The 27,034-nt window shown below is 38.0% G+C and overlaps 1 protein-coding gene across 2 annotated transcripts in view; it reads right to left on the reverse strand.

The window, feature by feature from the left end:
* The window catches only part of nos1 (nitric oxide synthase 1 (neuronal)), a 42,416-nt gene extending 15,776 nt beyond the window's left edge, over positions 1–26,640 (reverse strand). The window contains exons 1-13 of one of the 2 annotated variants that reach the window (XM_077714936.1): positions 26,401–26,640; positions 21,154–21,865; positions 15,346–15,448; positions 12,056–12,193; positions 7,907–8,052; positions 6,357–6,377; positions 5,363–5,525; positions 4,105–4,196; positions 2,893–3,034; positions 2,314–2,453; positions 940–1,114; positions 735–836; positions 311–505 (exon numbers count right to left, since the gene is read on the reverse strand). In XM_077714936.1, the coding sequence (XP_077571062.1) occupies positions 311–505; positions 735–836; positions 940–1,114; positions 2,314–2,453; positions 2,893–3,034; positions 4,105–4,196; positions 5,363–5,525; positions 6,357–6,377; positions 7,907–8,052; positions 12,056–12,193; positions 15,346–15,448; positions 21,154–21,815 (2,079 nt within the window). In that variant the 5' untranslated portion in view covers positions 21,816–21,865; positions 26,401–26,640. The remainder of the gene's footprint in view (positions 1–310; positions 506–734; positions 837–939; positions 1,115–2,313; positions 2,454–2,892; positions 3,035–4,104; positions 4,197–5,362; positions 5,526–6,356; positions 6,378–7,906; positions 8,053–12,055; positions 12,194–15,345; positions 15,449–21,153; positions 21,866–26,400) is intronic. The other variant, XM_077714937.1, reaches the window with a different exon arrangement.
* Positions 26,641–27,034: the final 394 nt, after the last annotated feature.

Raw genomic sequence — 27,034 nt, forward strand, 5'->3', positions numbered from 1 at the left:
TTAGTCAAATTTTTCTACTGTAGAGGACATTTGTAAACTTAAATATCTCCCACCCAGTGCATCCAATCACATTAACTTTTGTGCTCTTTAGAGGACATTCAAAGCTTTCCAATGATACCAAATGACTTTTGCAGTATACCAATTACTTCACATTACACTGTTTCAAACCTAGGCTAAGAGTTTCAAAGGATTGTGGGAGCACTATAGAGTTTTCTTTTTTTTTTTGAGATTCCAAGTCCTATTCAGTGTTATAAGCAGGGAATGTCAAGTCAGGGTTTGGAGGTTTTAGTTTAGTATCATGTGCACCCACCTGATACTCGAAGGATGGTGTGAGTCGGTAGTTTAGCATCTCCTGATGGAAGACAGGCGTGATGCTCCCCGACATGGGTGGCACAATCCATACCCAATCACCTGGGCAACCACCGCGTACCCGGTATTCGTTCTCCATGTGCTTCATGAATGACTCAGTGGCAGAGTGGTGGTCCACGATAGTCACTTTGCACACCTGGCCACACAAACAATTATTTTTAGAGAATACACAGTGGAAATCGATAATATTCCAAGTTTCTCCTGATGTAAGTGATGCTAAGGGGAAACAATATTACAAAAGAGGAACTTGGCTGTTATACATTCATAAAAGGCAGTCTCAGATACATATATCGCCACAAGTTACACAGTAGTCTGGAATTCCAAAATGAATAATAATAAACAACAGTTGAAGAAAAAGGAGGCACCTGAAAACTATGGAGTACAGCAATATTGATCTCCACCAGAGCTTGGTCTTTCCATAGAGAGGATGTCTTCCGTGTGTCCAAGGACATTTTTTTAGCGACATCCTGTAAATGGACGCATTTGGAGTGATGCCAAGTACAATTTTTATCATTCATAAAATCATGACCTTGTGTATTACAACTCAAATGATGGAGTCAAAAGCTTCACCTCCAGAATGTTGTAGCGGGAGCTATCGCAGAAGTCTCTGACGCCAATTTCGGTGCCCATGTACCAGCCGCTGAAGGGGCAGCCGGTAAACTCCAGTCCACCAATCTCCAGCAACATGTTGGAGACAGCAGGCAAGCTGTACCACTTCAGGTCCAGCTCTGTGAACCACTCGTACCTGGACCAGAGTTAGACTAGTTAAGCTTTTTCATGTTAATCTGTTTTTTTTTTTTAATTTTTATATCAGTTCTTTTTTGGGGTGTTTCCATGTATATTTGATTTTACTTTATTTTTATTTGTTTTAGCATTAATTTTGTTATGACAATATATTTCTTATGTGCAATATTAATAAGTCATTTTAATATTGTGTAGACAAAAAAACAAGACTCTTACTTCAACCCAATTCAATGACTTGCTTCTTAGCTACAAAGGTGTTTCATACAAAATTTTAAATCAAGCAATTGTAAAACATTCATATGTTAATGATGGAGAACATTCATTTATTTTCTGAAACACTTTATCCTCACTAGGCTCGGAGTCTATCTCAGCAAGGCGGGGGACACCCACACAAACCTTAGGGAGAACATGCCAACTCCACAAAGTGATGACCGACCTGGGATTGAACCCATGACCCCAGGACTGAGAGTCCGCCGACACACCGACCACCGGGCCAATGAGAACATTTTGCAATAATTACAGTTAGCTTACTTACTTAACCAAAATGTAGTTCCAGTGCATTAACAAATTTGTTTGCTCAGTTTTAGTTTCATTTGGTTAACTGTAAAATCCTTGATGTGAACATAACAGGTTTACAAAACAAAAACAGCACTCTATCCAGTAACCTGGGGCTACAGCCAAAACAAGCATTAGTGCAAAAAAGCACTATTTTGCCTTCTCCCACACCCTATCAGTAGGCTACTGTACACTGGCCAATTTATAATTTACTATGGACTGCATTTGGACAATTTGGGATAAGTATATAGAAATTCAGTCAAAACTGTCCGTAGTGCTGAAACACATTACAAAGTATGAACATTAATTTTGTCGTGAACGCAATAAAGCCTCGTTTAGATATGCTAATATAATAAATATACAGAGCCCGTTGAAATAATTCATTCGAATTCATTCATTTTGCATCACACTAAGGATATTTTACCCATAAAACAAGAATATCTGTTTTTACCATGAATGGTAAATTGTCTTTTGCTTATCTTTTATTTTGTTCTTTTTTTCTTTTATATTTTACTTGTGTGGCACTTTTTGACTTCTGAGACATCTCATTTATTTGGATAATGGTAGCCACAGAAATAATAATGAATAATTCAGCAAAAGGTCAGTAGTGCATATTTCTATCTCTATTTGAATGGTATGACTTACTTGGGGTGCGTGATCGGCACTTCTAGTACCAAGTCTTCAGGTAGCTCAAAAAGTTCAGGGTCATTGCCGTTGGCCTGAAGCAAGAGTGGCAAGACGTCGAAGCGACCTTTGGGGGCCTTCCAACCAAGCTGCATGCAAATCTATGAGGAAGAAAGTTATAAATTAGTCATAAGTTAGTCATAAGTTATTTTTGAGCACCTTTCCATTTCATTTTGGACAGATTTGAAGGTGTCGATACTTGCCAACTATGCACCGGGTGGAGCCGGGTTGTAACATACAAGAACAAATGATGTTGATTCCAAATTATTTTCGTACTTGGAAGCATGATTAACATCGCATTGTTCCGACAAGTGAGGAAATTTCCATTCTTAAGGTATTTGACACAAGATCTTCTTGCTACTGGAACATTGATGAAAAGCATAATCTCCATACAAATACCTTTTTTAACTCATATCTTAATAGACCACTATATCATCACTATTTGGAGATTGTTTCCGATCAATTTAGTATTAAACACGAATGATTAAGGAAAGGGAATATGTTGATAATTCCCAAACAAACAATAGTTTTGGTGTGTACCTCAGTGAATTCCATGTTAGCAGGGTCACCCAGGACGCTACCATCGGGCTGCTTGTACCCGGCGTAACGTATGAGCTGAGAGTTCCACACACGGTAATCCCGCTTGCAATCCGTTCTTTGTGGAAAGATGGTAATAGCCGACCTGCGAAATGGAGAAACATCAGTTCAGAAAGTATTTTTTTCCCTTCACTTTGTGTTACTATTGCACGTGTATAAAAAAATAAAAAAAAACAGTTGTGGAAGGTTTAGACACTGAATTAATGAGGTATTATGATACGTAAATAAGGTTTAAGATTGGATTATAATTAGAGTGGGATTGAAGGCTATTACGTACTTTATTAGCATAAAGGGAGATAAAAATCTGAAAAATCCTTCCTCTTGCATAGTGTGAAAATTGTGAGCATGCATTCATTTGAATGGAGAGCCAAGCTCAATCAGACACATTGCACCAGCTGTTGTGTACACAAACCAATAGGCTTCATTTGTGCACTACCGATTTTTAAAAAAAAGTTCATTTTCCATACCGCTTATCCTCACAAGGTTGGCAGGGGGTGCTGAAGCCTATCCCAGCCAACCACAAGCGGGGGACACCCTAAATTGATAGCCAGCCAATTTCAAGGTACAGAAAACAATTCATACTCACACAGACTTCGGCACAATTTAGAGAGTTCAACCAGCCTACCATGCAAGTTTTCATGATGTGGGAGGAAAATTGAGTACCCAGAGAATTCCCACGCAAGCCTGGGGAGAACATGCAAACTCCACAAAGGTAGGTCTAAACCTGGAATTGAATCCTTGATCCCAGAAATCTGAGGCCGGAGAGATAAACACTCGTCCACCAAACAAAATTCCAATGGTATTTCTCAAAAAGACTGATTAATAGCAGAACCTCCCCTGACCTGATGTAGATGATGCAAACAAAGCAATCGCCTCAAGCGATGCTCTGAGTTTGTTTGTTACAAAGCAATGTGAATTGAATTGAATAGACGCCACTGCCATTCAAAAGATAGTCGTCCTATCCCAAAGGTCAAGCCTCGTTGACTATGAATGTGATGCCGTTGAGTTAAGATGAACTGTCACTTGTGATTAGGAGGCGTTAGATAGAAAGTCGATACAGAGAAATTCGTCCGAGTTATGCAGTGATTGGGTCGCGATAGGCTAATATTGAAAAGATTGTGTTTTTGTTTGTTTGTTGTTTTTGTTTGTTTTTACCTCAGATTGCCCTTGTTGGTTGCGTACTTGATGTGGTTGCAGATATAGTTGTACATTCCATGAGCTGTAGTGCAGTCCCTTGCATCAAACACCTGTAAGAAAATGTGGACAAATTACTTTCGAATGACCAGAAAACCTAAGCAGTCTAAATGTTTTGTAGGGATGAAACAACTCAAGCATATGTTTTGTTTCAAGGCTATTATATGTTTTGTAGTCTATCCTTTGACTCGCAGAAAGATAGTGTGATGATAATATGATCCAGTTTCCTTGTATTAATAAAGGATAGTGGCTGCAACATTCTTGATTATTTGCCTCTAAAAACTTATTACATTAATTTTCAGCCCCCTAAAACATCTTATAGTTCTGAAAACTACTCAAAAGGACGAAGCGATTCACATTACAGCCACGTAAAAGAGTGAATACAAGAACTTAAAAATCAAATCTCAAATTTCCATTTCATTTCAGCTTATTGTTAATTTAGGAGAACAGTTTTCAGGCAAAAAGGAGGGATTTGCCATGTAGGAGACACTTGAATTTTTCCTCCACATCTAGAATTTGGAAGTCATGGCCACATCACTTGCACTAGCAAAATGTCAAACTACTCTTGCATATAGTTTATAATTAAAGATGGTTTTTATACCGTGACAAATCAAAATCTTGCAAAAAGGGAGACACTCAATTTAAAAAGGTGTCCTGGAATTAAAATGTATCACTCAAAAATGGGGGATGAAGATAAACATTTACGGAAAACAAATATACACTGATTAATATCCACTGTAGACGGCAGAATACACCACAATACATAAAACATCTGTATTCAGAACACTTGATGATTGAGCTAGCCTAACAAAAACAAAATATGTTTCCTATTATGCAAAATGTAAAGGGAAAGAACAAAAACAGGAAAGAAAATAACAGACAATCCACACTCAAACAAAAACAAAATTAAAACCACATTTAAGACCAACAAAATAACGACAACCTCTAATTGCAGATCAGTGAACAAACAAGTCTGACAGGACAATCACACCTCTATGAATCAACATTATTTGACTATTAAACATGCAAATTATGAGGACGGAATTAAACTAAAAATAAACACTTGCGGGTGTTAACCTTCAATTATAAATTTATATGAAACCATTGACATTTCAATACGAAACTTATCACACTTCTGCCAGAAACTCATTACATTACAAGAAATTCACTCTGTTATGATGCACCAACAAAGTAAAAAATAACTATAATAGATTCTTGCCTGCAGTTTTGACCACTGGATCCTCCCGACACAACGAGCGGCGTTCCTCCAGGCGTGCTTGGCGCCATATATGAGCTCCGTATCTTTGAGTTGGTATGTTCCCGAAATCTCGATCTCCTTAGTTACCTCCTCCAAACGGTCCATGTGAGCCTTTGAACTGTATCTGTGTTCCAAAAGAAAATTGAGTGTCACTTAAAAGATGCAGAGAATACTCCCCAAAAAAAGATCCATATCGAAAGTGATTTCACTTGAAACACATCAAGTTAATAGAAAGGTAACCAAGATGTGGTGCAACCAACCAAAGAATTTAACCAGTTCATCCATTTAAGGCGTGTTCACACTTTCCCTGTTTGGTTCGGTCCAAACCTAAAAAGGTATTGGTATGCACCTATAAGGCCTGTGAGAATACCAACAAGGGAACTCCAGTGTGGACTAAAATCCCCAAGACATGGCATCAGAAGTGGTGTCGGTTCATTTGGAAGTGAGGTCTGGTGTGGGTCGCTTCATGCGTGACAGTGACTGCACAATGGTTTGGACCAAAACTGAAATCATGAATCTATTTGCATGAAGCAGGCTTTCCTAGCCTCAAGTATTACGGGAAATGATTGGTTCTCAGTAGGTTTAGGTTCTACATGAAGCGATGAGATCGGATGTCTTCTAAATATTTGGGCAGAGCCAACATAAAACGGATATTGTCCAATTTGCCAAATGTCCCACAAAGATTTCAGGCAGGATGAACCATTTGAATGAGCTTCATGATTGTTTACTTCCATATTTTACCATGTTACCATCTAAGGTTTGCAGTCAAATGCTGGGTTGTTTGCAAAAATTGCAATGTAAAAATGAACTGCACCAAAAATTCTGGACCAGAGAAAGTGAACTATTGGTGTGAATACACCTTTAGAATAAGGGCGAAGGAAAAATGAACCCAACAATGTTAAAATCGAGAAAATGTTAAAATAGATGTGGATAAAAAAAGGTGATGGTAACTTACCCATTTTTACCATTTGGAAACCTAAAAAGTTAGAATAGCAATGAAATGAACATAAATATAGAGGAAGAAAAAAAAAACAACCACATGGCATTCAGACTGCTATAAAATGTGGATGTGATTTGAAAAACGAAAATGTGTTTGGTATGGAGGAAATTAATGGAGTTCCTGTGAAAACTGTGATTTTTTTCTGTTCATTAGTTGTGAGATTCTGATGCTGGCCTGGTTATGTTTTACATTACAGAGCCAAGGAGTGTGACATTTTGGGCGAGGTCCCTGCGTTGTTTTTCCATCTCGTCAGCATAGCATTTAAACGCATGCGAACAAAGAGAACGGTGTGAGGTATTGCCTTTCAATTTGTCAGTAACAATTGCCATTTCTTTCTTAATATACCTCGCTAATTGTTTTTAATGAGTGTTGACTAAACTTGTTTAGTATCCTCTGGCTGTGTAGGTGGTGTTTTTTTTTCCTCATTTGCATCAGTAACCTTTTTTTAGATCCTGTTGACCTTTTTGTCCCTATTTCTTTTTCTATTTCTTACTTTTTTCATGCTTTTGTGTGGTTTTTTGAGTTTAAAAAATGTTGCAAAGTATCTCCAAGATTTTAAGCGGGTCTGCTTCAGGCTCCAAACATACATAATTCTATGTTTCTCATATTTTCTGGCAAATCAGACAGAATCATAGTGTTTAAATCAAGATAAACTATGTTTTTTTATGTAAGTGTTGATAATTTCATATAATGTCCTGATTATGAAGGATGTGTAACATTGTTTTATTGATAAATAAAATAAAAATGAACAAGTGATTAGCGCCCGATCACTAACAAAAGCCCTCATGTAATCCAATTTAGAATCTAATTTTCATAGCAGCTGTGCACTAATCATCATTAAAAGTATAGTAATTAATTAATAGTATTTTTTGATCATATCACAAAAGACCTCTTGCTCTAAAATAGGGCTACAATCCAAGTTAGTATTCGATCATTCTGGTGAGAATCTTTTTAATTATAGTCGAATTTAAAAAAAAAAAAAGACCTCCTTCCAACAGTTTTAGATTGACAGAGCAAAAAACGCATGATTCGGATTGAGTTATATTGGTTTGGTTTACGGCTCTTGATACAAATTCAGGGAAAAATCTTTTCCAGAAGAAAAGCAGATGTTTGCAAATGCCTCATTTGGAAGCCTGACAAAAGTCTGTGTTTGTGAGCACTTCTCATTATCTGAGATAATCTTTCCAATTGACAGGTGCAGCCTATCCAGAGCCTCATTAGACAGCGTAATTATAGTCTGCCGTAGGTTACCAACAACAAGTAGTGCATTTGATTTAATAAAAAATATATTTCATTATTGCCTTTTGTATTTATTGTCTACTTATTCATGTTTTCGAACATAAATACCTATATACAAACATGATTCATGGAATGGGTCTTGTGTTTTTCTCGGCATATGAAAAGTATCCGGAAAAAGAGACATTTAAACTTCTGCGCCACAGCAAAACGTTTCCAGCATTAACGTCCCACCATTACGGACTTTTACACACTAATTAAAATCTTGCCTTTTGATGGAGGTATAGTACTGGTCGATGAAATCCGTGGCCAAGGTGAGAAGCTCTTCTTTGGGCCGGGCTTCATCAGGCTTGCGGGTGTGCTGGTTGGGCATCATGATGGATCCCTGGCACACATTCTCACCGCAAGTAGGCATCTGGGGAGGAAAAATCCATGGCATACATTTACTGCATTGCATCTGTAAAGCTAATGTTAACAATGACTTTTTGTGATTTCAATATTATGATGGAATCTTAAAAAAAGATATTGGTAGCTACATTACAGCAGATGTTTACAGATGTTACTGTATCATAGAAGTAACAAGTGACGGTTGAAAAAAAATAAATAAATAAAGCCCCTGAGAGTTGTTTCAGTTTGGCAAAAAATGTAGTGGGCATGTTCAAGGTAGCACTGTTGTTGAATGGTTGATGCGGTTGGCTCAGTTCTAAGATCAAGGATTCAATCCTGGCCTCTGCTTTTCCTGTAGTCATGTACTTTCCAAACCTGGGTGGGTATTTTCTGGGTTCTGATTGACAAGTTCAAATTCTCCTGAGTATGTGTGTGAATCGTTGTTTGTCTCCTGGTGCCTTTCAATTGGTTTTCCAAGCAATTTGGCTGCCCAGACTTGGCTGAGATAGGATGAGCATCCTCGTGAAGATCATCAAAAGTGAAGATGAAAGTCCAAGACACACCGAAAAGTCTGAAGACAAGTTCACCACAAAAAGGGGGTGGTAAAAGTACTGGCAAGTCAAAGGTTAGACCAGTAGCTCTGAACCTAGGGACGATTGAAACCTAGAAGTTTGGTGAGTCGGTCTAAGCCTCTAAGGGGATACACTAAAGTAGGGTTCGCTGAATGCGCATAGGAAACTGGTTGGGGTTCGGTAGCTCCAACGAGGTGGTTAAGAACTGCTGCGTTAGCCACTGTATTGACTGTTTAAAAGATACCCCTCCAAGTATGTTATTAACTTCAAATTAAATATATATTTTTTAAAAGAATAGATTGTAATACTCAGCCTAACGCCCAGAGGGGATCATGATTGTTTTATACGAGATGGCTGACATACAATTGAGGCGGTGACTCATGTATGCGCTCTGACAGGATGAAGCGTAGAAAATCCAGAAGAAGAGGAAGCGATGCAAACAGAATAATTTTTGCAGAACCGTCTTGGCTGATTATAACGTCAGCTGTCGTTCAGCCTTCGTTACGCCAGACGATGACAGGCTGCGACAGCAACTCCGGTGTCAGTCCAAACTTGGCTCATCTCGGGGAAAACGCACTCGCAACGCAGTAGCGGCCAAAATAAACCGTCCGTGGCGGCCAGTCCAAACACCGCAAGGAAATTGAGCAGAGGGATAAAATAAGCGGATGCATGAACTCACTGACTGCCAGACTTTTACGGAAAAGAAGTTCTCTCATTGCCAGCCGGATATTGACTGCTCGGTGACAGTGTTAAACACTGTAGGAAGACATTCCACGCATTTGTGAATATTTTGACTGATATTACGGACTGACCAAACAACCTCATTAAAACCATTTATTTATAAGTTCATATTGGGTTGTTATACATTAATCTTACTTGGCCTGGGATCGGTTCCCACTCATTGTGATTGTGAATGGTTGTCTCTCCTCTGTGTACCCTATCACTGACTGGCAACAAGTTTGGGTGTAGTCTGCCTTTCACCCAAATTCAGTTAGGATAGGCTACAGCACCTCCTGACCACGACGAGGATAAGCAGCATCATTGTGGCACAAGTTTGAAATGTCCAAGATAAATGTATCACTTGACGAGCAGCTGTCACAGCGTGTCTATGTTAGGTGAGGCTGTGTATGTTAAAGAATAATAGTGATATGGAAACTAAAGAAATATCCAAATATTGCGTTGCGACGCGAGTATTGCGCTGGGCATATTACGATGTCTCGGTACAAATGAGACATTGTTAAAAGGAAACTAATGGACTGGATCAAATTTTACTGTCATGCAATAGTTCCTCGCCGAGTGACTTGTTAGATGGCCATCGACATAATGACCACCCCTGGTATAGGGGGCCTTTCTCTTTTTCAGTTGCTTGGACATGTCAAACAGGAAACTTCAATTATTTGCCATATAAAAGATTGGTATACTAGCTTTGTGGTTGTTTAGATTCTGATGTTTACACTTTTGGACAGAGAAGGTTTAACATTAAGACATATCACCTGGGTGAATTAGAAAGTTAACACTAATATATATTATCTTATTGTTGATCTTGGAATCAGCAGCTATATCTCTGTATGCATGTAGTGATGTCTATTCATTTGTGTACATATTCTTACTTGCGTTTTACTAATGCAGTGAACAAAATTACTGCCCAGGAACCAACAGAAAGGCTGAGCACTTCCTTGGACATATCTGAGGGGGGCAAAAAAATGCACTTCAGAACCATGGGCAGTGCCCCGGTGCATTTGAGTTGCCCCAACCCAGATGGAGGGTGTGTTTAGTTAGTACTAAGTTACTCATCTACTTAAAAGCAGTACTGAGCTCAAACCCAAAGTGATGGAAAGTCAGTATCACCCAACAACTGGCATCTCTTAGTCATTTCAGTTATGTTGAAGTTTGAATTTCACACTGCATCTGAACGAGACCCTCTTTCACACCTACGCCTTGAAAAACCAAAATGTTCATTTCAGCAAATGAGTTGCTGACTGAAAGACTTTCACAGAGAAGATAGTGAGTGGTTTAAATGAAAATGGCTGAAGAAAAGTAGGGCACCTATGAAGCTGAAGTTGAAATTGGAGGCGAGATGAAAAAGTGACACTGAGGGCACAAGAAAACATCTAAAAAGAAGAGAATACACTTTATTAAAAGAAAAAGATTAAGGTAGGGGGAGTGTTAGAGAGATGGGGAATGAAAGAAGATGAGAATAGGGATAAGCGCGCATTAGAAATAAAAAGCAAATTGGGGCATTGACGGCTGGCTGGAAGATGTATCAAAACCGACATGCTAATAAAACGATGTGCTCACAACTTGGATGAGTGCGAGAGAGGCAGCGTTAAATCGCGCAGCAGCTGAAAGCTGCAACTTCCTGGTTGCCTGGTAACTGCCGATAACCGCCAATCGGCGGACTCGGCCCTCTTCTTTCCCAAGCCCCCCCACTGCTCCCTTATTTGCAGGCCATGACACGTCGATTCAATACTTCATTTTCATTAAGTTTGCTTTAAAAGAGTCCTTAACATGACTCAAAGCAGATTTTCCTTCCGCCACGGTGGCGCCGAGCAAGCGTTTGCAGCCACCTGTCACTTTACGTCATCGGTTCAGGGTGTTCCAAATGGAGCAGCCCTCAAAAAGCCTAAGAATAATTTTTAAAATATGCAGCAAACAGTCAAACTGCTTTTGTTTGGCTCACAAAGTATCACGCAGTTCCAATTAAAAGTTAATTGTATCGTTTTAAGTTGTTGGATCGTGTTTGTCATTTGTATAGTCATTTTATAATTTGTTTACCGTCTGCCAACTGTTATTTCATTTAATTGTGTTAAAAAAATAAGGAAATGAGTATTGAGTGTCTTGAACTGGCATTCTAGCACCTCACAATGTGTGAGAATTAAATGCATTTTGATAACAATCAAACAAAAATATGTACATTTAACAGATGTCATTTTGGAACTATTGACAAAACTTTGATGCTGATTTCTATTGACAAAATTCTCAATGTTGTACTTTGATGCTGATTTCTATTGACAAACATACACTTTTAACAGTTAGTAATATAAAATTACTGCGTATTGATTTGTTTTAATTTAAAAAGAAAGCATTCACTTAAGTACAACTAAAAAAAAAACTAGTTTCAATGGACTGCTAAACATGCTAAATGCCATCTGTTAAAAAAAATTAAAAGGGGACATTTTAGTATTTTTTTTCCTTTAAAGCAGTTCCTACTCTATCGGGAGGAAATTGCAGTTCCAGATCTTACAGAGCTCCATACTTTAATTTTTAGTACTTATAAATACTGTAGAATATCCCATTTTAAATGCATAGAATTACAGAAGGATCAATTCCATCATATTTTATCCAAAAATAAAAGCTAGCATTTCCATGGTACTATGGCATTCAATCCAAACGCTTTGTTAACTAAGCAGACTCTTTTCTTGATACTTTAGCAGAACATGTTTTGCCTACATGCCTTACCTTTGCTGAGCTGTGGTGGAGTGTGTCATTCAGGACGCTTCCGGTCTCCCAGTTCTTGATCTTGAAAAATCGGGGGCACTTGGATGGGCTTCCATTCAGAAGGGTCTTGGTGGGAGACATCATACCCACATCGGAACCCTGAGAATGAAGAATTTTGATCATTATTCAGTCACGCCAAAAATAAAGAAAAGCTACAAATGTTGTTCCCCAAAAAAAATCCCAATGTAGTGAATTCATTCCTTAAAAGAATGATGATTCAGCAGTTTCATTCAATGAAAGAAGATTCTTTTCTTTGTAGCATCAGTGCTTTTCGTCAGATATAATAAAACATATTTTTTGGGAAAATATAGTTCATAAATGTAAAAACTATGGTCTTTTTTCAGAGTTTAAGTCACACTAGGTAAAGAAAAAAATGTCATTCTGTAGTAATATGTCTCATTTTGGGAGTCCAATTCTTAATTTTATCAGAATAGAAGAACAAGCATGAATAAAATTAACAATCATTCAAATCCAAAACATTAGGCTTGCTTTGTTATTGTTTGTGCCATTATTTTTACACTGACGGGGATACACAGAGAAAAAAAACAAAATATTGCACCTTGACATTAATAAAAGCTACTAAAGGTCGAGTCCTACTTCAGTTGATAAAGTAGGAGACAGACTGACTTATAGAATGCTCCCTATCGACTTCCTGTTTTAATTTGAAGGCCTCGTGATGAATCTAATCAGGCACTAATGGTAGGTAACCTTTCAACATCCATTGATTGATGAAAGGACCACCGTTTAAAAACGTTGTAATCAATGGTGAACATTCGTGGCTCTCCTTGGTTTGTTAGTCACAGCACAACGCCAAACAAATAGAATCAATAACACTTGCAAAACAGGAGTTCCTTTGTACTTGTTCAAGACCTATGTTGTAAGTGAAATATTACAATAAGGCTTTTATTTCAAATGTATTTCTAAACAAGGAGCTCCATGTTCATACAATTTTATGCAAAAGGTCTTTTTTGACAAACCATCCTGTCTATTTGCAATTTGAATGAATTGCAATGATTCTCGCCATAGTGACAGAATAACATCACTATATTTAAGAAAATAAATTGGATAATACTTCTATAGAATAAATAAAAATAATAGTCATTGAAAAAACTATTATAGTTTTAGGAGGGTAAAAACAACATCAATTTTGTGCACAAAATATTTGGATTTAAAAACTACTTTTTTGTAAATTAATGTTTAAGATTATGTATTTTTAATAATCAAAGATTATTATCATAAATTATATTTTCTTCTTTGAGTGTTGAACCAAAAGGGGCAGTTGGGGGTTTATTAAGTAAAACAAAAATAATTAATATTATTAATGCGACACTGTTTTTTATGCATCAAAAAGCGCAACTTTTTGGGGATGGGCTATGCAGGGGATTCAAAGTCAAAAATATATGCGGTTGAGGACGAACGTGCCTGGCAAAGCATGAACAATTTGCACGGATGACGGACAATGTGCGCATGACTGCAACAGCCAATTGCAGTAGTGACAGGGACGGATATCCTGATTTTTTAATGGGGAACGAAAGTTGCAACATTCCAGGCCTTACTAAGACCTTACATTATGCATTATAGGGCTGCATGAGGAGTTGAGGAAGCGTGGGTTATCCTGCAGTAGAGTGTGAGAAAGTAACACTTAGATTGAAGTCTGAATAGATTTCTTGCTTGCCCTGAGCGACTTGATCAATTGAAGCGCTAAGTAACGCAACTTCCTTTTGTGTGTTCAGAGGACACAATAAATAACTGTATTTTTCCATTCCTGTTCTAAAACAAGATTTTGAATATGCAATTTACAAATTATTCAAAGTTTGGAAATATTTTCATATCATCTATTTGTTCTTTGAATTTGCTTTTTATTTGAATATTATTGTACTAATTATGTTTAGACAAAGAATTAAAAAAAATTAAAATAAAACAAAATGTCAATAAAAATGTCAAAAAGTTGACTTATTTCATTATGAAATGCAATCTATTTCACTTCCAAAGACTTTAGATTTACAGTACATCATTATTATTGAGACTAGATTTAATATAATTGACAATGAAGTGAGATTATGACAGGAGAATAAAATAAAATTAAAAAGAAAAAGGGGGGGTATTCTCGTTTAACTCTCAGATAAACATCCAGGATGTCTTTTCCTGTTTTGGTGTTTTTAATTGTACTGTCCAAAAGGGGCACAAGTGGTCTCAAAAAAGAAGGTTGTGTCTGCTGCCGTGTGCCTCCTTCTATTTTACCCGGATTTAAGTATTTTGTCAGTGGCGGGCGACCGGTCAGGATCAACGCAAAGCACGTACAGATTAGGACACCATCGGCGTAATCCGGATTTAACGGCGCCGCCGTGGCAGCGGTTTGTCGCCCGGAAGGATCTGGCAGGCAAAGTGATAGGATGCAGAGCCAAGTTTTAGACAAATATGCCAGCTCACTCCCTAAAAGCACAAGTGAGGATTACAATGTACTTGGATGTTCCAAACTTAGACTATTGCGCTTTCAGTGTTGTATCATTTTGGGCCAAAACAATCTGGGTGGCAGCACGGAATCTTACAAGAGACTGTGTGGTCATCAATACTCCGTTTTGCCAGCTGCTTGACACCATTTTAACTGAGCTTTAAAGACCTACACAATATCTTTCTCTGTCACAAGAGGAGCATTTAACCAACAGAAGAAAAAAAACACTTTTCCAACAAGAAAGGGGGGGGGGGGGGGGGGGGTAGATGTTTGTTTTCTTCTTCTTTTCAATCAGCAGTACAACATGGGTTAGTTTAATTAAAAACACCTCTCAGTGTAATGTACTTGTGTTTTCATAAGTATTTTAAAGGATCCAGGCACTGAGGTTTTATTCCTATAAAGCACATTACGTTTAAATTGAATACATTAGTTGTGCACATAACTTGGTAATTAAAAGAGGTAGAGTAAGCCTCCACAATTCACGCAAAGATGGTAAATAATTAACGTCTATTAAAAGAGCACAAATGATGTAAATATATACATAGATAGAGTGCAACGGTTCACAAGGATGAAGTGAACTGTTTCAGTTTTGCCTCTTCGCTTTGGTTCGCTTGTGAACCATGTTTTTTCGGTTTTGGTTGGAAACCTGCATGCGGAAGAATATTCTATTCTTTACTATCAGCACTAATGGCAACATAATGAATCCAAGCCAGAAGCTTAATCTAAAAGATAGTCTTGAACACGTTTTGGCTTTCAATGAACAAAGGCAAGTGAATAAATCCAGCCTTTTTGCTCATACCTGCTCGCCCTCACTGTTGTGCAACACCACCGGCATGTTCTCCCGTCTTTTTTGGTTATCAGTTGGCAGTTGCTGTGAAGTCCCGTTACCTACGCCAAGGTCCCTGGAAAAGGGGGAAGATATATTGTGTAAATGCAATCATTCCACAACAATAAACAGGCACACTACTACAATCTGGAAAGAAAGAGTTTCAAGACGATCCTAATATGCACTTAACCTTATACAAGTTAAGTAGATCTAAACTTGCACAAATTTCAATTTGTGCTCCTATAAATATTTTATCGAATCCATCCTCAGTTTCAATGTCATCACCTGGTTTGATGCATTCACAATCCATCATTTGATCGTTACCATCATGAGTGCATTTATTGAACGCATAACCTTTTGTTTTCATTCAGTAAAAGCAGCAAGCTGCTCCATGCACAGCCTCTCTCCACGAAATAGAATGTTTAATATTTTTTTTCATGATAAATGAATGTATTTTTTCAGAAACATGGCCTCCTAGATGATTTTTACACATACAACAATCTTCAACATTTTACCTAGGCTAAGTGGCTTTGGTATCTTGCTAAGTTTACTGTTACCAAGTGAACCAGAAAATAATTAGGTGGGCAAATAAGTATCTGATGGAGTAAAGCGAGTGAAAGAGCAGTGTAAATTGAGTCGTCAAGAACCCAGTACTATTAGGACAAATGACCTTGATTATTAATGAGTCGGAATCCTACTTTCCACTATGTGATTGCTAATCCGAGCACAAATAGTTTTAGATACACTAAAGAGAGAGTACTTACATAGAAGATTCATTTCTAGGTTTTAACATTAGCACACGTAAAAATTCACACTGCTGCAGTCAGCCTACTGTGGACAAATTAGGATTTAGTGCCTTGACGGAGGGTATATCAACAGTCGCTGACCCTTCGGTCATGGTACAATTCAGGATACCAAATGCACCAGGGTCACCATTTATATAGAAACGTGTCTAGTGGCTTCTAGTCATCCATGTACTGTATATAAGATACTTTTTAGTCATAAGGAAAATAAGACTGCAAGGCATGAACTGTCAGACAGGCCTGGCAACATTTCTCCAGGTATAGCCAATGGAACATCATCTGCACCCTCGGACCTAGGGATGTCCCCCAGCCAATTTGTGTTGGCCTCAACCAACCTTTAGCAATACGACGAAGGAATTGGCGACCATTTACTAAAACACCCCGAGCCACTAGTCTGAAAATTCCACAATCCGGCTGTGCAGCTGGCCCCAAAGGACCTCTGGTATGTGTTATGATCCACGAATACAGATGTAAGATTGGAGCCTAAAGCAGATGACTCAACAAAGGAAACATGTTACAAAGTGGATTTAAATAAGGAGGTACATAGTCTAAGTAAAGTAGGTAATAAAAGAAGTCTTGACACCAGGTTGAAAGTGTCTGAAATACTGAGGATAATTGAGGAGATGAGTGAAGTAATACAAGAGAACAATAAGAGTAAAACAACTCTGCAACTACTCAACGTAGAGGATAAAAATGAGAAACAACATCAAGGAAACCAAAAATAAACAATTTGCGATAAAGAGTGAATACAAGAGGAGACAAGATCACAAACTGGCAATGACGACAAGCAAGGCAATATCTTTGCACCCTTCACCTGCTTCTAAATACTCTGCTGAAGCAACGGGATACAGGAAACTCCTCTTACCACTGCCCACCTGGGCTCTGCAACACGAAAAACCAAACCAGCATCAGACTGTGACAATGCTCTCCTGGGCAGTTTGAATGAACACAGCCAAGAGAGTTAGGAAATTGTTTGAAATATAACTGCTTCCATTTGTTTTATCATGAGTTACTTTCTAGATGTGTGCAATCTAGGCCAAATTAGGATTTCAAAATCTGATGGCCTGAAGCTACTCTTGGGTTGGCTATCTACTGGTACAATTCTAGATGTGTGTCATGTCTATTTTCTTTCACATGGCTTAAAAGTTTTGTTCTAATATTTCTTTCTAGAAAGCTTTTGGTGCATCTCACCAAGAACAATTACAATGCCTGACAAGGATTCTATAGGGGTAAACCACAACCACTGCAAACACCCGAGTGAAAGCATTTACAATCGAAATATTTACCAGACTCTGAATAGAATTGAGGATCCACCCTTAATCTTTGTCAAACTGTTTACTCATCAGAAAAAATACTTTCTTAAAAATAATACACGTACTAAATCTAGACTTGAAAGTTGTTTTAAATTCAACCTGATTTTCATTCCAAGCATTAAATTAGATGTTTATTCATTGAAATGTATGTTTGTTTCTCCTTACACCAAAGCTTTGCCAGAAAACAAGACAAAGAACAGATTATTTTTAAGCGTAGTATGAGAATTGACTCATAATGCACATTGTGCAGTGATGGAGGCCTTTTTATCTTCTTTCAAAAGATGCAAAGAAGACTACTGTTTTCACTTTCTCTGTTCCGATGGTTTTCACCAAAGAAAATTTGTCGGCATACTGCATGCACAAAAGTCAATCTTGAACTGAAACAATTGGAATTATAGTGAGAGGCAGACAAACATTTTTGAGCTACACAAAAGAACTTTAACAATCCGTTAATTCAGGGAAAACCAGCAAAGAGGAAAACTAAAGATCTCAAAGTACCTGTTTCAGCAGAGGACCGCATTATTTTTCTCAGAAATACAAGATGCAGAACTGAGTAAGAGGTACTATGTATGGCATGACTACTTCTTCAGACTGGCTCCAAGTCATCTGTTAGATTATTCAAAAGACCTCAAATTGCATGCTGAATAAATCATGCCATATTTTTCCACCCACTTTTTCAGCTGCAATACCTTTCGTATATAACACCCTTCCAGTCACACCACTGGTTGGACAAAGTTGGAATTTGACATTGGAGGACCTTCGTATTCAATCAGTCCAAACAGACCATAACTCAAACACAATAGACATTTTTCACAAAACTCTCAACTCACCTTTAAGATATGAACTGAGGCACGGGCAAAAGCAACAACAATTATTGACAACTGGAAGGATAAGAACCTCACCACATGGTTGTCCAAACTCTCATCTTAAGTACCAGTCTCAAGTCAAATGAAGCTTGGCTTTCCTGTGCTCCAACAACGTGGGTCCTCTGGCTCCAAATCGTTTTAAAGAGAAAAATTGTAGGGGGGGAAAAAATACAGATGGGGCGTTACCTAATGTCTCAAACTGGTTCTTCGGCACATCACACAAAACAAGCCAGGGTTATTCTTTGATTCTTGGCACAAAACTTTGACTCAACTACTACTACTAATACTACTACTACAACAACAAATAGTCATGACTAAAATCCAATTCTTGTGGCACCCGTTTTAGCTCTAAATTTGGCTATAGCTAAATGACGACTGATCAAAGGCGAAGGTAGCATTGTGCTTACCTGATAAACCTGTTTAAGATACTAATTGTTCCCGTATGGAGTTTGCTGGTCCAAAGAAAAATCCAAGTACTCTAATTACCTAATTATTTACTTTCCCAAGTAAATATAAGTTTTGGGATATGTTTTTACTCTCTAAAAATAATAATGGGGTCTTTAGGAAACAAAAGTCACTTCTAAATGGAAACACATTTATACATTTTTAGGGAACTTCAGAGAAAATTTAACTTCCAGGTCCAATTAAAAATAAATACATAAATATTTTAAGACAAGTTGTTTTTATCAGTGTGAAAATACCCATTTTGAAAGTCTCCACATTTGCCTGCCCAATATTTTGGTGATGTTTTGAATTTGGATTGCTTCAAGCTTGGGTTTTTATAACTTCATCAATGTCATTGTAACTTAGTGAAAAAGCAATTCCAAACAAAACACATTTTCAATTTATGTAAGCCCTTATTTCTTTGCTAATGACTGCAGTAATCTCTGCAAATGAACCTTATGGAATGGCAATTTAACACATTAATAGAATGTTATCCTACCACTCAAAGTAATGCAAAAACACCATGCATTTCTCAACAACTGCTATTATGTATTATGGAATATTAACATATTCACTGCTTACTGTGATTTAATGTATTCAATGCCATTCCCTTGCTTAAAGGGTATCCAAACTAGTCCTCAAAGGCTCCAGTGAGTGCAGATTTTCATTCCAACTGAAGACAACAATACATTTTCAATCATCTCAACTCTTGAAAATGTAATCAGTTGATTGCCATCAGGTGCTGCTGGTTTCAGAGGAAACCTCTTTGGTTAAACTGGATCCATTGGAATAAAAACCTGCAGCCTGGAATAGTTTGGACATCCTTGCTTGAAATATTTATACTTTAAAAGGCTTTTTTTTACAACTTGAAATAAGTGTTTTTTTTTTCTTTTGCATGTTTGTCAATAGGAGTTTGTTGGATTCTGTCACTTTAAGGATTCTTCATATGCAACGTGGGCGGAACTAAATTTTATAGAAAGGTCATGTCAAGCTGGGTGTGCATAATGAAAAATGTCTATGGTGTGTAAGGCATCCTCCTTACATATAGGGAGCACAATAGAGATGAAGATAATAGCCAGCAATACATGCAGATTATTTTCCACTCTGATTAAAACTATTCCAACTGAACATCACAGGTGAAATGTTTGACTGTGAGGTGATATATATATTCAGGCCAGAACATTTAACTCCTTCAATTCCAGCCATTTTTCACTAGTTGGACAGTTTTGACTTCTTTCAAGGACCAGAGAAAAGTTTGTGCTGTGGCTATAAATATACATAACCTCCTAAAGAGTTGATTCCAATCTTTTATTGTGGGACATGCCAGGAACACCTCACTAGCCACCTCATCTAGGCACTTTTAATACAGATGAGCAGTAGCTCTACTCCGAGCAGACACCCCACAGAGAGAGGAATACAGATTGATGGGTAAATTGACAACTTCACCGCCTGAGGTTCTTCAATAAGACTGATTAACACATTGTCTGCTATTGACGATAATCAACAATGTCTCAGTTCATTCAACTGGCTGTGAATGCTCATTTTTCGGGGTCATTGACAACGATAGATGTCTAATCCATTTAGACTGGGATGGATTGAAATGAATTGGACAGCTAGTGCTGTCAATAGCAGCCCATGTGTCCGCATAATTGTGGAAGCGTATGAACTGGAGAATGCACTCTAAATTTTACCGACTCTGGATATGATTTTTGACTATGTTTACATCAAACAATTTCCAGCATTCTTTTTTCAAATACACTCAATCACACTAAAACTTCTGAAATATTTGACAATAACCCAATTGCTAAATTCTCATCTCAACCTCATTTCCAAACCACAATAATCGTTCCTAATTTAACATTTCCACTCATTCATGTAATTCATGTAATTCATTCATTCATTCATTCATTTTCTGAACCACTTTACCCTCACAAAGGTCGCAGGGGGGGCTGGATCTTATCCTAGCTGATTTTGGGCCAGTTGCCATCCCATCACAGGGCACGAGGAGACAGATAACCATTCTTCCTCACATTCATACCTAGGGGCAATTTAGATCGTCCAATCAGCCTATCATGCATGTTTTTGGAATGTGGGAGGAAACTGGAGTACCTGGAGAAAACCCAAACAGGCCAGGGGAGACCATGCAAACTCCACACAGGTGGACTGACCTGGATTTGAGAAGTTCTAATCACTGCCATAATACATGAAGTTAAATTTAAAAAAATTAAATGACCTTTGCCCACTCAGCTCAATCATGAGATTTTGATCGTGGAACACATGAAAATGATACTTGAAGGCAAAATTGATTTTGTTATGTGTCGTGAAGAGTGCAGTTAGAAGTGGGACAATAATTACCAGGCAACTTGAATCTCGGCATCCCTGCTGGCGGTGTTCTTCTGGCTCTCGCCGTTGATCTCCTTCTTTGTGTTCCGAATGAGACGCAGCACAGGCTCGATTTCCTTCAGCAGCTCGTTGTTGTCCTCCAGCCCGTTGCAGAACAGCCCGCCACCAACACCGCGGCCCCCCTCCCTCAACAGCAGGGGATCCTGTGCGGGAAGCAGCGTGATGGATGGCGACGGAAGGTTCTTAATGCTCCTTAGCTGAGGGGAGCAATTTTCGTAGGACTTAGAAGGTGAGAAGGCAGGCCGGGTGACCCGCACAGTACGAGGGCGACCGTCCCCTGACAGAGTGGTCTCCAAATGGGTGGTGAATCCCTCTGGGCCGTGTAGAATGAGCACGGCGTGAGTCTCGGGCGACACGTTTTTCAGTGTCTCCAGCGCACGCTCGTAGCTCAGCTCCACCAGAGGCTTATTGTTGACAGCAAGGACGATGTCGCCCACCTGCACCAGGCCACACTCCTCGGCAGCCCCGCCTCGGATCAGGTCCGACACTATCACGGGTGGCTTGGAGACCCTCTGCTTCACCAGAAAGCCCAAGCCGCCAACTTTCCTTTTGAACAGCCGCACTGAGATTATGTTGGGCTGCAACTGGTACACGCTTGCCTCAGACTCCTGCATGGTGTTTGCGTAAGGAAGTAAATGCAGTTGTGTGTTTGTCCAAGGAGTTTCTAAAAGGCAAAATAGGGAAGACGTCCTTTGTTAATTTTAGGTGGAAATTAGATTGGAAGGAGGCTTCCCTTTTTTTAATGACTATTCAGCACTAGTTAGACGTGGAAAACAGATCAGGAAAGCCCTGGATTTTTTTATTTTTTTTAAAGATAAACCTTTTAAAGTTTTAAAATCAAATTTTACCACAAATCCTGCTTCAAATTAAACTGGGTCTTCCTGTTTCACTTCAGATATGGATCCCGAGACTTTTCACTTCATCCTGCTATAAGAGACATTTGCATTCATCCCTTTAATCATTTTGAGGCTTTGTCTAACTTCAGAATGTCCAAAATTCAACCTCTTGACTGTGTTTTTTTCCTACCAACTTTAATCCTAAAACTAGAATGTTTATTGTCAACAATATAGTGACGACACCATTGTCTATTTGTGTATACTTTTTCTGCAAGTTCAAAATATTCTTCTGTTTTCAACACAATGGGTAAAGTTAAGTATTCTTCAATACAATCCAAACATTAAATTAAAAACTCATTATGAATTGATTATTTTGACAATTGTTAGCCTCAGCCACTGAGACCAAATGTTGTGATTCAATTGTAAAAGTTTCAAAACAACAGACAAAAATTAGTTTCACAGTATTACAATGATACTTTGCATTTATAAATGTTACTTGTTTTGTGGGATTGCGATTAACAGGGGCAAACACTGACATTTGGATTTGTTTTTTCCTGGTTTTGCTAAAATAAAAAAGCACTTGCATTTCCCAATTCTTTACTCCATTGAGTTTCAATTCATTCTAACAAGGTGAAGCTCCAAAACATTCCAGGTTAACTTGAGGACAAGACCTCAACAACTCACATTGGTCCAAATACGTTCCTGACCACCGATATTCCCTGGACAAAAGTGTCAAATCCGATTGCGCCCACTCATTTGAGTGACGTCCCGAACATGAATTTGCCATCACGTTTGCACTCATCAGAAAAGCAGTCAGGGACACACTCGTTTTTTTGCTGGAGTTCCAGTTTGATTGTAAAAGAAACACCCTAAAATGCCAAACCCTCACACATCAGAATTAATCAGATTTTTTTTGTCTAAAACATCTGCGCATCAGCCACAAAATAGAGTGGTACCACGACATACGAGTACCCCAACATTAGAGCAATTTGCGATACGAGTAAAATTCCAGGCAAATAATTATCTTGAGATACGAGACTAATTTTGATATACGAGCGTACAGCGCAACTCCCTCGTGTAATTTACGAGCACTGGGCGGAGCATTGAATTATTTTTTTTCCTCGTTGCTAATACGAGAGGAGTACTACTTTCCGGGCAAGTTGGCAAGTGGTCGTGCGTTATCCTATTGTGAGGATATTTGTGTGCATCATTTTGAGAATATTTTGAAGGGAATACAAAAGCAATCAACCCTCGATAGGTTGCATCTGAAAGTCAGGGTGGAGGCGGGGCCTATAGAGCCAACCCGGGAGAAGAAAGGTGTAAAAATTTAAAACAAAATTAGAATTAAGTTTAGTGTAAAGTAAGATTAAATTTATGTTTAGTGTGTCTGCATCGTAATCCAAGTTCATTTAAATTTGTTTATGTTGTGTTTGGAACAAATTGCCGTGCAAAAAGAAAAAAATATCCATTCATATTTTGCAGTCAAGTTAAAAACCATCTTTACTTTCGCCCATTCAAACAATTTATTAATTTGTACTCTGACTAGTAAGTACCTTCAGATGTTCTTCAATATTGTTGTTGCGTTATCAGTGAACAACAGCATATGGCTGCAAGTTAAGATCTCTAATTAACTAAATGTACAGATTTTTCCCTACAATGATGACGATTAAGCTTTTAATGAACCTCACATTTCCATAAATATCAGGCATGATTGTGAGTCTTCAACACACTTGATATACTATAATACTATGTATTTCCATCAAGATTAATCCATTTTGGCTGCCCTGAGGTAACAGAATAAGTTAGGACGTTGGCCCTTTAATCCTGCGAGGGTCCCGCTGGCCTCGTGGTCCCACCCGCTGAGGTGCCAAATGACCGAAAAGTGAGGGGAATATGGATTGGCTGGCTTTTGAGCACTCACGCTCACGCTTTGACTCAAATCTGGCTTCCTTGGTAACGATTAGGTAATGGTGCCAAAGTGGTTACACGTCTTCATGCACACTCAGATGGAATAGGCACGCGAACATACGCATACATACATTACAACATGTTCGAGGGTGTACTCGAGCAGAAATGTGTTGGTCACTGATACATGTGCACACATTGACTATATTAGGATACATCCACAGGGTGTGTAGCATTGAGAAGACACGGATTGCAAACATATCTGAGGATGTGCACGTTTGGATATTTATATTAACAAATTGAATTAACAAAAATCTAGACTTGGCCTATAAAATACCTATTTCATTATTATTTATTGATTATTTATTTGTTTGTGGGTTGTTATCTGTGAACTTCATGGTAAAGCTTTAAATATCATTATACTTTTATCATGACAAAAACAGCTTTCAATTACAATTACAATCAATAGACAGTAGATGTCAACATATGTATCTTTGTAAATTAAATAGAGAGCAATATACACACATTTAAGTGTTTTCCTAAAAAGTAGCGGCACTAGTAATAGGCCAATTAGTGGCCTAGGCGACCAATCAGGACCATTAATTGCACTTTATATGAACATTGGACAGCAGATGGGAGATTGTACAGATTTAGCCTTAATGAATATTGTGTTGAGTATTTTGATAACCAGTGATTGTCATCACTGAAGTAGACAGAATGGTGTTCAAAAAGAATGTCCTTAGGAAATAAATTTAAACTAGTCATTTACACTAATTCAGTGGTACCATTAAAACGTTTGTGGGAAAAGGTAAATATTTAATTCATGTTTTTTTCGTTTCAAGTTTCTTTCTAACTGTTTGCTTAGTTCTAAGACAAAAACTTGGTTATGACACCATCAAATTTGAATCTCCATATTATAGATACTTTTTTGTCACTCTATGGGGCACAATTTGTTTTCTGCCAGTTCTCAGTTGTGCACATATAAACACATAAAAGGTTACAAAGAAAAACATTTTACGTGGTAAAACACAGTGAAGTGCCCACTCAAATTTGCATAATTGGAGAGTGTCGAGCAGATGTCTGTCATCCCTTTGTTTTGGACAGTGAATAGCTTTAGAACAAGAGGTTGATGTTCAGATTTGGGACGTAATTTAATTTTGTGTTCATTATCTCTAATCATTTGTAAGTGCAGTAACTTAGTTTTTGTTATTTGAAACAAAAACCTTAAATTCTGATTTCTTGTGTTCTATTGAAGCTATCATTCCTTCATTTTCCATATCGATAATTGTCACCAGGGTCGCGGGGGTGCCGGAGCCTACAATCTTAGAACCCTCAATCTTAGAATTGTTGTCCTGTGAAGCAAACATGTCAACCAATTTCTAATTTAATACTAATGTCATAACATAATCTTGTTAAAATGTCTTCTTCAGATAGTTCCTTTCAATATATTATAGTACATATCATTATCTGAGCGGCTTATCCTCACAAAGATCACGGGGGTGCTGGAGCTTATCTCAGCTAACAAGGGGGAAAAGAAGGCAGGTTACACCCTGATTTGGTTGCCAGCCACTCAAAAAGCAGATGGAGACAAACAACCACACACTTATATATAAAAAAAAAATTGGATTGGTCAATTGGCCTACAGTGCATGTTTTTTTTGTGATATGGGAGATAGCCGGTGTACCCGGAGAAAACCCACGCAGGTACACGTAGATGATGAAAAGTCCATACAGGAAGGCCGTAACTCACTAGGCAGAGAACCCTCAATAAAGAGCTATGTTAAGACACGTTGATGGTAACATAGTCAAGAAAGAGTTCAACCATGTGTTTTTGTGAGCAAAGAAAGAACATTACCAATGCACTAATATTTCAAGAGAAAAGCATGATGATGATGATGATGATATTGCCTTGAATTAACCTGCTCTCATAAGTAATGATTTTTTTGCCTTAAATAAGCCTATACATCATTTAATAAATATTGAAGACATTTTAATTTTAGAGTTTTCAAAAAACTCAAAGTAGGCCTACTCATTTGAAGAACTCTTTCCAACACTCCAGTGTCTACGTTAGTTTTCTTTATATTGACCTTTAATAAATCTTAAATTCCATCAGCCAATAAGTTTTCTTAAACACCAGTAACTTGAACCATTCATCAATCATTTAGAAGCTCAGTGTGTGTCTTTTTTTTTTAAATACATTTTGGAATCTGACTTGCATCCTGTGCATTTCGATTTGCTTAGCTGATAGCTGATGTTAAAATTGCTGGCTTAGGTTTGTATAAAACAATCAATTAAAAAAAATAATAATACAAGTTTAACGTATATGATTTTACACAGCAACAAGTTGTAGAGACCATTTGGAGTGAGACTAAACCCAAAATGTACAATGAATGCCGATATAGTATACCATAGTGATATTGTAATAATAATCAAAATCATGAATAAAATCATCAACTCACCGACTGAGAATTGTCCAAAAAAAAACAAAAAACTTAGTGTTAAACTCCTTAGCGGTATGTGTGGTTCATAGCCCACATCCCAGCCCACCCCAACAACAAAAAAAGGAAAAAAATAAGAGGAAGACTGAAATATCAGAGTGTAGAAAAATGAAAAATAAAAAAACAAAATAAAAAAGATGTTGGGGGGAAAAAAGCAGTAGTTTTGCTCGCTCTCTGCCTCTCTGGAGGCTCAGCTTGTGTCTATGCGCGATGGAGCACCTTTTTTAAAGCTCCGAAAGAGAGAGAGAGAGAGACACCAAGCGCGGATGAAGAAGAGGAGGAGACGGAGGGGGAGGATACCCAGGGAGGGGGGGATGATGCCATTGCCCGTCGTCATCTCATCCAGAGAGAGAGAGAGAGAGAGAGAGATTGAGAGAAAAAAGAGAGAAAGAGAGAAAGAGAGAGCAAAAGGATGGAGATTCCATCCTCTTTCTGACAATAAGCAAAAAAAATGCATGGCTTGTAGACCATTACTATGATCGAACCCCCTTGGGATGGGGGTGAGGTGGGATGTTGCTTGGGATGTTGGTTTTATCAACTTGGCACTCCACAAGGACAGTTTTAGGACAGAAGTTTTTTTAAGGGGGTTGGAGTG

The sequence above is a fragment of the Stigmatopora nigra genome, chromosome 4 (genome assembly GCF_051989575.1).
Source record: "Stigmatopora nigra isolate UIUO_SnigA chromosome 4, RoL_Snig_1.1, whole genome shotgun sequence".
NCBI classification, from domain to species: domain Eukaryota; kingdom Metazoa; phylum Chordata; class Actinopteri; order Syngnathiformes; family Syngnathidae; genus Stigmatopora; species Stigmatopora nigra.